Source organism: Seriola dumerili, unplaced genomic scaffold, assembly GCF_002260705.1.
Source record: "Seriola dumerili isolate Sdu_G_001 unplaced genomic scaffold, Sdu_1.0 BDQW01000068.1, whole genome shotgun sequence".
Lineage (NCBI taxonomy): Eukaryota > Metazoa > Chordata > Actinopteri > Carangiformes > Carangidae > Seriola > Seriola dumerili.
The window spans coordinates 6,648,838-6,662,374 of NW_019174323.1; the positions used below are offsets into that span (position 1 = coordinate 6,648,838).

At 41.1% G+C, this 13,537-nt stretch overlaps 1 protein-coding gene across 1 annotated transcript in view; it reads right to left on the reverse strand.

Moving 5' to 3' along the window:
* Positions 1-1,095: 1,095 nt before the first annotated feature.
* Positions 1,096-13,537, reverse strand: part of dock1 (dedicator of cytokinesis 1) — a 176,730-nt gene continuing 164,288 nt past the window's right edge. Inside the window, exons 47-52 of the mRNA XM_022742743.1 lie at positions 9,816-9,953; positions 7,545-7,687; positions 6,758-6,956; positions 4,443-4,623; positions 3,092-3,243; positions 1,096-2,026 (exon numbers count right to left, since the gene is read on the reverse strand). Coding sequence (XP_022598464.1) covers positions 1,931-2,026; positions 3,092-3,243; positions 4,443-4,623; positions 6,758-6,956; positions 7,545-7,687; positions 9,816-9,953 — 909 coding nt within the window. The 3' untranslated portion in view covers positions 1,096-1,930. The remainder of the gene's footprint in view (positions 2,027-3,091; positions 3,244-4,442; positions 4,624-6,757; positions 6,957-7,544; positions 7,688-9,815; positions 9,954-13,537) is intronic.

The window sequence follows — 13,537 nt, forward strand, 5'->3', positions numbered from 1 at the left end:
TAGAGCACAAATAACAACTGGAAACTGGGAAAAAAAAAACAACAAAATATTTGTTCAACTGCTTATAATAAACTACAAGATTGAATGAAATACAATGCAAGAGTTGTCTTAAGAAGGAAGAAGACTAATATAGCCACATGGTGAAAGTCACAAGATTTCCTTCCAGTTGGTAAAAGTGATTGTGCTGATTGTTTGAAGTATCTAGAACACCACACTTCAACACATAGTACAGAAAGGCTTTATGATTAAAGACTGTATTTCCTAAAAGCCGTACGCCTCAAGTGCTGTCTATGCCAGAATCATTACGGTCTCCAAACTTTATATTAGTCAAGTTATTCCACCGACAGCCAAAGTAATGCACATATTACTAAACTAATTAAAGAGTAATTCATTAAAGCTGTTGCACAACAGATAATTATACACTGACTTAATGGTTCAAACTCCAATCATTAATTTGGAGTCAAAATACATTAAACCTGTCAAGCATAGAAAGCTGAGGAAAAAACTTGTCAGCCTGGGTGTCTTGGATGCAAGTCCCATGACACCCAATCTATAATTTTCAAACAACAAAATTAAATAAAACCATAAAAAAAATTGATTAACTTATTCGCATGACGTGTTATTACACTGTGGCAATGTGAAGACACCACCATTTTTTAATAGAGAACTTTAAGTATGACCTTCAGCAGCGTCTATAAAAGCAGAATTTAAGACTGCAGGAAGCAGGATAATGCTGGCACCTGTGTTTTGTTGGCTCATCTACGCTGCTCGACTATTCTTCGAATATGGGCCACATTCCAGATTCACACTTTCAGCTTTGAAAATGAGAAATGATCGCTTGGTGAGCGGATGCATTATGTAAATGAGATTGCATTAGCCTATATAGAAGTCATTCCGTGGCGTAACACGCCCCGGTAAAAAGCGCCTTGTGTGTTGATAATGAAGTGACTGTTGTGAAGGCTGTCAATCAAACAGGCAGAAAGCTTCGTTACTCAGTGTTCAGTGGAAGTGAGGAAATGCGTACAGATTGACGGTTTGTTTTGGATTTTTGAAATGTTGAAACACTCGTACATCTATTTTCAGCATCTCTTGCTGGAGACAAAATAATGAGGCAAACATCTTTTTTTTTTTTTTTTTAAAAATACATACATTTTAAAGTTTATTCAGAAGTCATGTCAGTAGTGAATTGGGAACAGTCAATATTATTGAAATCCATGGTTACAGCAATCTAGGACAAGGTCTGAACAATGATAATGTGATAGGAGTTAGTTGTATGTGCACTCCAAAATTTTAACCAATAAAATCCGTGATAGGTTCTCACATACCAACTCTGTCAAGTCCCTGTCAATTCAAAACCTACAGGCCCTTTTTTGTTTCATATAAATGCCACTTAATCTAATGATACGTTAATACAAAAAGAGTCATGATCAAATCACATACAAAAAAACCTGAAATAAAATCAAATCATATATACAAACCTCTGTACATAGTGGGAATATGAATAAAAAGCGATAGGAATTATACTTTAATGAGCTATGTGCTCTCATATACTTGAGAGTGGGTCAGTATTGGAAAGCTGTTGGTCCAAGCTTATCTATCTGAACACAATCTCATGTCATGGTAAAAGTCTTGAAGTGGCTTGGTGTCAGTCGTAGACAGCATCTACAAATTCAGTGACTACTCATGTGTGCAACATGCTCCCTGTTGCGGACTGCATCATTGCAAACTGAAGGCAAATGAAAAAATGAAAACAGATGATAAGAGGGGGTGGTCTGCAGTGAGGTATTCATCTTGTCAAGCTGAGACAGGGAGCGAGGAATGTGTGGGTAAAAACAACCGCTTTTTCGGGAGGGGTGGGGCGGTTACTGTACTGATGGTGTTTTTGTTGTGTTGTCAGTGTGTTGTTTGGTCCTACTGTCAGCATCTTTGTTCACTGTACAATTCCTGAATCAATGGAGGCCTGTTTCCTGGTGGTCTTGGGAGGAGGTGGTGGAGGGGTCTTGCTGGGCAAAGGAGGTGGAATGGGCTGCAAACAGACAAAACAGCAGCCTTGAATTCTCAATATTTTCAAGTAAAGACAACCTGGCTTTCTACTAAAATCCAAAACACAGGATTAACAGCTGCCATCACCTCCGAAATGATTGGCAGGTCTTTTAATACAAGAACTAATGCCAGGATCAGCTTACACAACATTTATGTCTTTTAAGATGGTCACTATGTCAGATTAGGTGTTTTAACGGTGCCTTAAATTGTCAGACTGCATATTTGTCAGAACCTACAGAACTATTAAGTTATTTCAATGAACTCTCAGCTTTACTTACTGAAAATCTAGAGATGCCTAAAATTTGATTTTATTCAATCCAGACAGAGAAAGTCTGAAATGTTTGTTCTTTTCTCTCCACCTACGTGACCCTCCTCAGACACCTGAGTTCACAAGAGACAAAGAGTGATGCTCGTCAACGACCTCACTTCTGCCAGCATCAAGGACTGTAAATGAAGAGCGACTGTCACTCAGTCTCAGAACATCTGCTCTCACTACATTGCTGTCAGTCTACTGCCACACCGTGTGCCCAGGCTTCGTTTTACTACCTGTCCATGGGCCGTGACAGTGGATAAATAAGATTAGTTAACGGAGTGGCGAGGCGAGAGGATGGCTAGCGTAGACGTCGGTGAGTGTGGAGAGACGAGCTGCTGATTAACAGCGGGAGAGCTCCTGATGGATGTGAGAGGTAAAGTAATCATCCAATCAATCACGTCTGAGCGCCGGGCCGGCTGGGGGGGAACGAGTATAAATAACAGCGGGGTGGACAGGCGGGTGTAGGCCCTTGCTGCTAACTAAATGATGCCTACACTCTTCTGTGACACAGATTATAAAACTGACGTGCAAATGCAGTACACGCACAAATGTGAGTGTAAAGCATGCATGCGCACACAGAGACATGAATGGACGCACATTAGCACAGGACGTACAGGGGTAGGAGACAGTGGAGGAGGTTGACCCAAATGTCAATTGTGTGTAGTGGCCTCTTGTTTCATTATAAGTGCCATGCATCATTAAGGAGCTCCTCTCAGGCCTAATTAAAACACCTACCCTTTGATGTGGCGGAGGTGGTGGAGGCGTCGAGGGACTCGTCAAGTCTTGATTATCTAGCAGGTTGCCATAATCAGCCGTGCTGCCTTTCACAGGCAGCGGAGGAGGGGTTTCACCCTTGTCAGAGCAGCCCATCCCGTTCAGCTCCAGACCTGTGCAAGAGGGAGCACATCAGCTCACATTCATCCTCAAACCACATTAATGTTTCTTAAATGGCAGGTCTGGGACCCAGAATAGATCACACGGCCTATTTATTCTCTGTAAGGCTAATTACATGTTTTGAAAAACAAGAAACAATGTAAGACAATTCAAATTTAAGAGGGTAAAATTTCTACACTCACTTATTTCAATCATAATAAGTAGGAAGTTTGGAGCCAAACCCTGATAATGTCATCAGACTTAGAGCCTAGAGATTTGGTAACACTTAACTTTAACCCCCATTAAGTATTTATGGGCACTATATAAATATTCATTAAATGGGTTATTATAGTAACGGGAGGTTAAAGTTAAGTGTTACCACGAATGTATAACTAAGAGCCTGTGTTGCTGAAGACCAGGCAGGCAGGGACGATCACACGGAGATGCTATTAGTTGTTATGCTGTTAGAGCTGCACTATGGGTAGTGTTGCATCCACAGTTGTTGAAGCTTGATCCATTCAATCAACTACAAGTCAGGATATCTCAACCTCTGTTGCACTGATTTTGACAATTTCTTTTTTCAAACATATGTTTCTTGAAAGTCCCCAACTTTACAGACGTTGTTGAAATACTAAACTGTAATTCAGGAATCTTGAGACTTAAGACACTGGGATGAAACTCATTCACCTGAGTCCTAAAATGCATCAGGGGAAATGTTTCACTTTATGACTCTAAGAGAAAAAACAATGTGTGTGAATTTGAAGTAATGTCTGTATTGCAAAGCAGTGAAGTTGAATTAATTTGAAGCAGCAATTGCAGGGTTTCTCTTCAGGAAATGAACATCCTTGATAAGCAAGTTAACACATCGAGCCATTATGTGTGATCCCGGTGTTAGAAGCCAGCACAGTGACAAAGAGACAAATTTAGAGGTAAATCTGGAGTGCTGACAGTTATAATTTACATGGCCATTTAAAGAAATGTAGCTAATATCACACATACAGTAGAGCTATCTTTGAGATCAAACTGAGCATCATCATGTGCATCACAGCATGTGGTAACAGTGATGCAAGAGATAAAACACAGCCAAGGGGAAGCAGAGAGGGCCTACAGAGATTGTGCAAGCTCTAGTCTAAAGACGATGCAACCTCTCAGTTGTGTGTGTGTGTGTGTGTGTTGGAATGGGAGAGAGAAAGTAAAGTGAGCTCGCTCTTACTGGAAACAGCGTGCAGTGCACTAAAGGAGAGTTTGCTCCTGGGTGTGATGGGTGGAGGTCCCGGTGAGGAGGAGGAGTTGGAGGAAGAAAGAGGGGGTCCAGGGGACACAGAGAGGCGGCGGTCTCCCCCCATCTGGTTGAGAACTTGACTCCTTGGTCTCTGAGGCCGCAGGGGGCTGATCTGTGTGAGCATGTATAAAGAAAAACAAAGTGGTCACTATCAGAAAGTGAGACATTACTGAGTATATTTAGAATTACTGCCTCGCAGTTGAATGCCTTGGCCAACCTCTCAAGTTGCAGTTTGCATCTATGTCTGTTCAGACTCATATATTCCATGGGTATTACAGATACATAAAGATGGTTGACAAATTAAAGGAAAAAACAAAATAAAGGTGTTGGGCCACCATGAGCCACCGGAACAGTTTCAGTGCTCCTTGGAACTGATTCTGCAAATCTCTGGACTCTACTGGAGGGATGAACACCATTTTTTGCTTTAATTTGTCACCTGTCTGTATGTAGTTAGGACTCTGAAGGTCATAGTGACCTCTGACCTTTGACCAACAAAATCTAATCAGTTCATCCTTGAGTCCAAGATTCCCTCAAGGCGTCTTGAGATATCACGTACACGAATATGGGACCGACTGACGGACAACCTGAAAACATAACGCCGGCTGACGCTGATGCGAATGCATAAAAAACAGCAGCAAGATAAAAGTAATTACACTGAAGTCAGGTGCCAAAATAATCACAGACTGAACAAGACACAATAGACAAAACAGTAAAAACAAAAAAGACGAACGGACAGACAATCTGAAAACATGTGTGGAAGCATTATAACCTAAATTACACAACAAGTCAATAAAACAGAACTCAGGACAAAATTTACTGTGTCACAAATGAGTTGAGTCTATGATGAAAAATAACAGAAGATCAATAAAAAATAATGTAAATGAGAAAATTTTGTTTCACATCTCCTTTGGGACTGGTTGATGTTTATCCACGCACATATTAAGTTGGCTGTTTGTATCCCTGGAGGAGAAACCATTTGGATAAATGGGCTCATTGGGTTGCAATATCGTATTTGTGGTTACAAATAATTGTTTGCATGAAAGACTGTTTTCTCCCACCTTCATGGCTGGAATTTGAATATGAAAAGATATATCCTCAGGGCTATTCCACACTGTAGGCTACATTAACAAACAACTTTGTAATTGGCCAGACTCGAACAGCTAGCCACAAGGGAGACACTGAAAATAACAGCACACTTCATTCAGGGATGTCTATTTTTCAACACAAAACTGAAATTTGCATTGAGGGTTAAAAAGCTATTTCTTGACTTTTCCGTCCCAGACAACACATTCAAATGCAACTACTATTTCCTACAACTGCTTGGTAACCACCAGAGACCCTTAGGTGCTCTACCCTTGACCCCTGAGGCAGGAAGCTCCTATCACAAGCCAGACGGCTCCACCGCTGCCAGGGGCCCCCCTTTAGATCCCATTCCTGCGCTTATCTTAACGCTGTTAGCCAGGGAACATTCCCACTGGGCATGCAGAACACAGTGATACCTCCACGGTAATGGACACAGCGGGGTGAAGAGGAACATGAGCGCAGCAGAGAGAGGGGGAAGATAAAGACATGTAGAGTGCAAAGAGAATGGAGGGGGAGTAGTTGTGTGGTAGAAACGTGAGAAGGTAGAATATCAGGGAAAGAGGAAAATAAAGTTAAAATGAATGAGCAGAAAATATGACTAAAATGAGAATATAAAAACCATAATATACATTTTCACAGTAATTTTTGCCATTAGTTATTTTGTGAACTAATTAAAAAAACTAATTTGAGAATGACACTAGAGAGGGTTGGAGGGTCTAAAATGAAAAAAATTCAAGCATTAGAAGCATAAAGTTTATGGTAATCTGCCCATTTGATTTTGACTATTCTTGTGAACAAACACAGGTTTTGGTGGCACTAAAAGAAAATTCTTGGGTCTCCAGAATCATTAGGAATCATGAATATGCAAGAATCCACAAGCTACAATGGAAAAAGGGTAAATCATTACAGGTCCCTAATCACACAAAGAAGAAAGGTAAATCATGATGCTGCCTGAGGGAGAGTGCCAAGCTTGAAACATGTTGCATCCAGAATAGCTGCCAGTTCAAACTATTTGTCTGTTCTTCTTGCCACTAACATCGTCCTCTTTTTAACCGTGAATATCCACAGCAAATTCCTCTGCAATTGTGTACGATAGAGAGAGAGAGAGAGAGAGAGAGAGAGAGAGAGAGAGAGAGAGAGAGAAGGGAAGAACAAAATAGTACCGTCTCTGAGAGTATGACAGCTTCAGTGGGCTGCAGTTGGATCTCCGTGGTCTTCATCTCTTTATCAAAGATTTCCTGGTGCTTACTGTTCCTCTTCTCTTTCTTCTTCTCTTTTCGCTCCCTCTCAGGTTCGTCCCGGTCCAGCTTGTCCTGAGACTTGGTGTGTAGCTTCTTTGGCAGGAGAGGCTCCAGGGCAAAACTGAACAAAAGATAATATGGTATTTGTCCAATCAAAACTCCTTTCCTCTGTGCACCTGAAGCAGCTTTATCAATCATGAACCAGCTTGGGACGCAGGGTAGAGTAGGATCGTTCTCTGTAAGTACTCAATTTCAGTTTCAATACAGCCTTCAATTAATACATGACTCATGTCAGAGAAAATACTGAGGTATTCCTCCATCGGTAGTAAACGACATAAAAAACTAAACACTGCTGTTGTGTTTTTTAATCTGGAGTCTAGTTTAATGGGAATAAATCATCAAAATGAATGTAGTAAGGATTTATTATATTCTGTACATGAACTCAACAAAAAATAATTCTGAATGTTTTTAATTTTTTAAATATTGCATAAGCACATCCTCAGAAATCCTCTTAAGTTTGAAATGAAACTGGAAATCTCAGTAAAATGTTAAATATAAGGCCTGAGACTGACTTATCAAGATAACGACAGATATAAAAAAGAAAAAAGAAAAAGAAAAACAATTTTTAAACTGCTCAAATGGCATGACCAACGGCCAGAGAGGTTGTACGCTATTTTTATGCCCTAAAGAATTGTGAAGCAGTCGTTACCCATCTGAGCCAGGCCTGGAGGGGGAGTTGTCAGAGGAAATGGAGGTGACTGAAGCCACTGACAGCGGCCTCTGGGAGGAGGGCATGGTGAAGGAACGCACCATGGAGTGTGGACGAGGCCCCCGCCGCTCGTCTGCTGCCGGCTGACACCACAGAGAAAAAAAAAAAAAAAAACAGAAAAATAAAGAATTCAGCTTAAAAGTCAGTGTCTGCTTTGAAGTTATCATGTTCACTTTTTAGTTTTGGTTTCATGTACTTAGAGCGTGCTCAGAGTAGTGTACATAAGTAAAAGGAAAGAAACTGATGAGCTTGTTGTTTGGTATGTTAGCATGCTAGCATTTGCAAATTAGCACCAAAACTTATAAAGAAGTATCAAAAAAATATTTTGTATTTTGAGTAAAAAAAAATGTTTGCGTTAAATGCAGTCATATCTAATCTAGAGACTGTTAGTTGCACTTAATCTGTACTGGTTTTAGCAGCCTCTACCATAATCATGGCTGCTTAAATTGTTCACAACGTACAGTTCAGGTATATTTAGACTTCTACTTAGAAAAAACTTAACATTAGACGGATATTTTCTTTTGTGAATGGAGTTGTACATCTTTTCCTGATGTAACTATTTGTCCTTAGAGAAGGCTTTAAGAGCTTATTCATTGTATACACTGTATACGATCTCCTAGCTAGCTAGCTACCAAAACATTGTCCTTACTGCTATTGAATTGTTCAGTCTATAGCTACACTACATATTATGAGGGACAACAGGACATGGAAATTCCAGATGGGATTCAGTACTCCGGTGTGATGTACAGAAAAACTATAATGGTGAAGGTCGTGATGAGTATTACTTAGTTTTTATACATTGCAGAGCTCTAAATGCTATCACACAAAAAGTTAGAGGAAGAGAAAAAAAACTGTGGTGATACTACTAATTTCTGCTGAAACCTGCTGGAAGAAAAATCTGGTAACAGAGGCAATAACAATGGATCTTTCTGCATTTAAAGAGTCTTTTGAAGCAAAGAAAGGGGCCATCACACATCTGATAGGATAACCTTATTATCACACCCTGGAAAGTGATGGCTTTTCTCTCGTTTGAAAGGTCACCACCCTCTCCTTTTAAATTGAGCGAGGGCCTCTTTACCTCAGGCAAGATTGAAGGAAAAGCTTGGCCTAGCAAAAATTAAATCTGCAACGGAGGAGAGAGATGGCAGGTAGTCCCCAGCAGCACATCACTACACTGACACACATGTTCTAAGTGAATTTGGAGGACTTACTGTAAAGGTACATGAAACTCAAAACAGCTAAATAAAGTATACTTTCTCTATCTACCCTACGTTGAGAGATCAGTTGGACAACTGTTGGAGATACAATTTGAAAACAGTTGAAGGATATATATAGTGTGTGTGTGTGTGTGTGTGTGTGTCTGTTTTTTATTCATTTATTTTCATTGATTTATTCTGAATTCTTGATAAAGGAAAAAAAAAAAAAGTGGGAATCTACCTCATGATTTGTCCTTGAAGTCATTAATTTTCTATGCAGGAAGTTGTCTGCAACAGTGACCAATTTTCCTTCATAAGTGATCTTTGCCCAGGCTGCTTCAACTATTTTGCTTTTGGTCTTGCATCTTTGGAAATGAACTACAATGCGTCTTAAGACAGCTTGTCATCTTGAGGTTCAGGGCTGCTGAATCTGTAGATCAGGGTTTCTGTTAAGTGCCATCTCAAATGAATGTTAGCATTGGGCTTTTCCATCTGCACCTTCCTTAATGTCATATACGCAAATGTCATTACAGTGCGACCCTCCTCATCCGTCCCTTACTTTAAGCCTGAAGGATTCTCTGTTGTCCCAGAGAATAAAGCAGAGTGCTCAGTGTTACCTGTCTCTAAATCATCCACCTAACCTTCTGCTGCCTTGTACCATGTTGTGGACATCCCCACCGACACGCTGTCAGTGTCATTTTTGAAGTCTGTTAGCTCCTGCTTGAGCTCAGTTTTTTCTCAGGCTTTGGATAGCTTTATGGTGGTAAAATGCCCCTTCTAGCTACCAGCTCCCATCCTCTCTACATTGGGTTTGATGTTGTTCATGTTTTTTCTTTTGATGTAATTTTAAGTTCTCCTCGAGCCTTTTCCAGCCTCTAACCTGATTCATTTTGAGTCATTTTACTTTCTTGTGAGGAAAAAAAAAAAAAAAAGGGGGCAAATTACATGAGTGTCAGCTGAGCAAAAACATATTTATAATGCAACAGAAAGGTCACAAACAGGTAAAAAGTCTTACCAGGGTCTTTACACCATACTGTTTCTCCACCTTCTCCCGCAATTGCTTGAAGCAGGCCTCCATGCGGTCGTGGAAAGGCCTGAGTGCCTCTGTGACCTTCTCTCCATGGATGCGAACACCCTCGGCGAGGTGCGGGATCTGTTGGAGAAAAAAAAATAAAAAATGCAGCGTAAGAAACCTTTACCAACATACCCTGGACAGATGAGAAGTTCGCTACATGCTGGTTCTGCATTCGTCTGAGGAATACGGTTCTGTTCCACTACATATATCCAATTTAATGCATATGACCTTTGCACCCATGGCTGTGCATACTCAGCATAAGCAGTGAATGTACATCACTTTGAGAGTGTGTGTGTGTGCACATAGAGGAGAATATCACTGCAACTTTATCCAGGTTGAAGTAGTCTATATAAGAGAAGGCTGTTGCCATGATACCCCTCCACCCCCACCCTTCCTCCCACCACCTAAGTTAACATAATAACACAGGTGTATTAAACATCGCAATGAGAAAGCATGGACAGATTACATGTATGGGTATGTACAGCGTGTGATGGATTCTTTTCTTCCCCACCTCTGACGCAAATAGAGACGCAATGCACCCTTTCAAGCACACTGCTGCCTCTCACACTGTAGGCAGCTGGTGAATAACAAAATCTTAAGACATAACAGAGGCAGCTAAGGTAGAAGGAGAGAGGGAGGAAAGCAGGGAGAGAAAGAGTGAAGGAGAGCCTGGAACTGGTGGAAACCAGTAATTAGAAAACCCCAGCGCCACAGTCAGTGTCAGCAGTGAGCTCTGCTGACTAAATCTGGTAAGAAGAGAAAGCGTCATCCCTTGGGGAGTGAGCGTTTGGAGTGAAACACACAGGTTAAGCTTTTTTTTTTTTTTTCCCAGAACCTGGTGTCTCCGTGTTACGTGCCATCTTTTGGCTGTGGTAAAGCAGGAAAGGACTGCACAAAAACTCGCCACAAACCAGCAAAGATGTTACAGTCATCTGTGGTAATAGCAGACCTTTTCTTTCCCATGGCAACTGTCTCACTGCCATAAGTGAGAAATACTGTTAAACATGAAAAAAAAAAAAAAAACAGCTTATGCTATTATGCTCATGAATAAATAAAGACACAAAAATAAAGCACATTAGAGGGGATTTAATTCAAACATTTATATTAATGTGTCCTGGTCAGAGTGGTGCATTTGCTGATTTAAAAAACAAGGAAACACTGAACTTCAGAGTGCAACTTGTGCCTCATTTTAAGTACAGTAGCTTTTACGGCTAACATATTCACCTAAGCCCTGAGCAAATGGAACAAAGAATCTGCTCAGAGTACAAAGAAGTCTGTGAAGTATCTGCCATAGCTGGTCCAGTTAAGAGAAGACTATGTGTGTGTATGTGTGTGTGTGTGTGTGTGTCTCTGTATGTGTGTGCTAACCTCTGATTCCCTAGAGCCTGCTCGCCTTTCTTCCTTTTCCTGGAGGGCAAACTGCCCCTCCACAGCAGGCTATAGCAAGAGCTGACTTCACTCAGCTGGCACACAACACCAGTTCAGTTTTGTGATGCAACATTTTGTAATAATCTCAAACGATACATGTTTTATTTAATCACCGCTTCAACATATTGGGGGGCTCATTAACAGGGAGAAAAACTTGCTAATGCAGAAACACACATCTATAATGTTGCTGATTGAAAAATCATACTGTTGCAGGTTCTGAGCCTGATGCATTAAACAGCATCCTGTGATAGGAGAAGCACAAAGATCAGAGATGAGCAGAGATCGTGAACATGCACCATAGCAGCTAAAATCCAGGATATTTCACTCACTGAATGTTAGTTACTGTGCTGTGCTCCACACAACCAAAGCTTTAGCACAGAAAGATAAATGAGAGGAGGCTACAGACACCCTGCAAGGATTTCCCCTGATATTGAGCACCTTCATCATCACTGCTGGGACCTCTAAGAGGAGTGCATAGAGGACGAGGCTGAAAGAAAAAAAAAAAAAAAAAACAAGTGAAGGAAAGGAAAGGGAGGCAGAGGGGAAGAGGGTTAGGAGTGAGAAAAAGGGGAGGGAGGAGTCGGAAGGACGAAGTGTTGTGAGATGAAAAAAAGACAGAAAGGGGGAGAAAAACCAGTGAGAGTGAAAGCTGAGGCAAGATTCACGTCTCCCAGGATACCCACATCTTTTTATAGACCTTAGGATGATTGAGTGCAACTGAGTGGCGGCATGGCAACAGAATTCTGCTTGGTGGCTGCATGGAGGTAAGCTCATTGTGGAAGACACTTACGCTCAAGGTTGCAAACACACACACACATGCACGCAGATGCAAGTATTCAGTAGTTTAACTTTCTTTTTTTTTTTTTACAAAAAAGTTTTTATTCCTCTCCAGCAGGTTTATGATTTGGGAGATCAGTAAGAGATATTACCTCATGTAGGCTGATGTTAATATCTCATAATTAGACAGTTGAGACCTGGGGCTGCAATTATGAAATCCAGCATGGATACTGCTCTAAAGCTTAGCTTCCAAAAGAGGAACAATGCATGATGCAAACTAGAATTGCTGCCTCGTGGTTGTACGCCTCCATCTAACTAGTCATGATGCAGGAAACACGGTCACAATCTCCTATTCTGTTCATGAGTTACAGCACTGAATAATTGCCAGAAGTGTTTTTACATTAGGATGTCACAGTGACCTTGACCTTTGATCACCAAAGTTTAATCAGTTCGTCTTTGATTCCAAGAGAATTTTTGTGCAAAATATGAAGAAATACCCTCAAGGCAGTCTTGGGATATCACATTCAGAGGGCCAAAAATGTGTTTTGTGAGGTTATAGTGACCTTTGACCTTTGACCACCAAAATCTAATCAGTTCATCCTTTAGTCCAATGTTTGTGCCAAATTTGAAGGGATTCCCTCAAGGTGTTCCTGAGATATTGCAACCATGAATATGGGACGGGCGGACAGACAGCCAGAAAACATAATGCCTCTGGCTGTCGTCGGTATGGAGGCACAAAAATGTCAAGAAGCGCCTTGTCATGAGGACACTTGGGGGTTTCTTCCCAGATAATGAGAAGCCCTTACAGTGGCAATACTAGAGGTTGGGTACCACCACTCTAACCAACCACACAAAACATAGCAAACAAGATCAGACAAGCCGAGTGTAAGGTAGTTGCATTCCCAGCACAAAATGTGCCAAAGAAAATGAGTGGCTGGGAAACAGAGCCGAACGTACAACAGCTACAGAGCAAGATATTTTTCTCGAGAGTTGGTGGATGAAACCAGAGCAAAAGGTGGAAATATGTTTGTCAGGTAGCCAGAGGCAAGACTCAAATGGGATGCTCATGCCCCGTTACACAGGCCTGTCACAGAGCACGCTCACCAACTGTCTATGTCATCGGCCATCCACACCATGAAAAATTTACATATAGGCGATGGTGAGCCATAGATGCTCACCAGCACTAATGTCCATCATTTGGTGTGAGGGTCCAAACAGGTTAGCCAGGAATACTTGATAAACTGCTAGTAACTCAGCCTAGATGTTCCTCAATATATTCCCATGCAAATCACAACTTTTAAACTAAACATGCACCTTTCAAGCTACACTCTGGAGGCATGCAGTGATTACAAATGAGTCCCCAGCCCTATTTATAAACAGGCAAATGCCAATAGTGTCAGCTAACAAGGAGAATAAAAGAAATGGCATTGCTGTTTAATACGAGTCGTGTCTCTTGA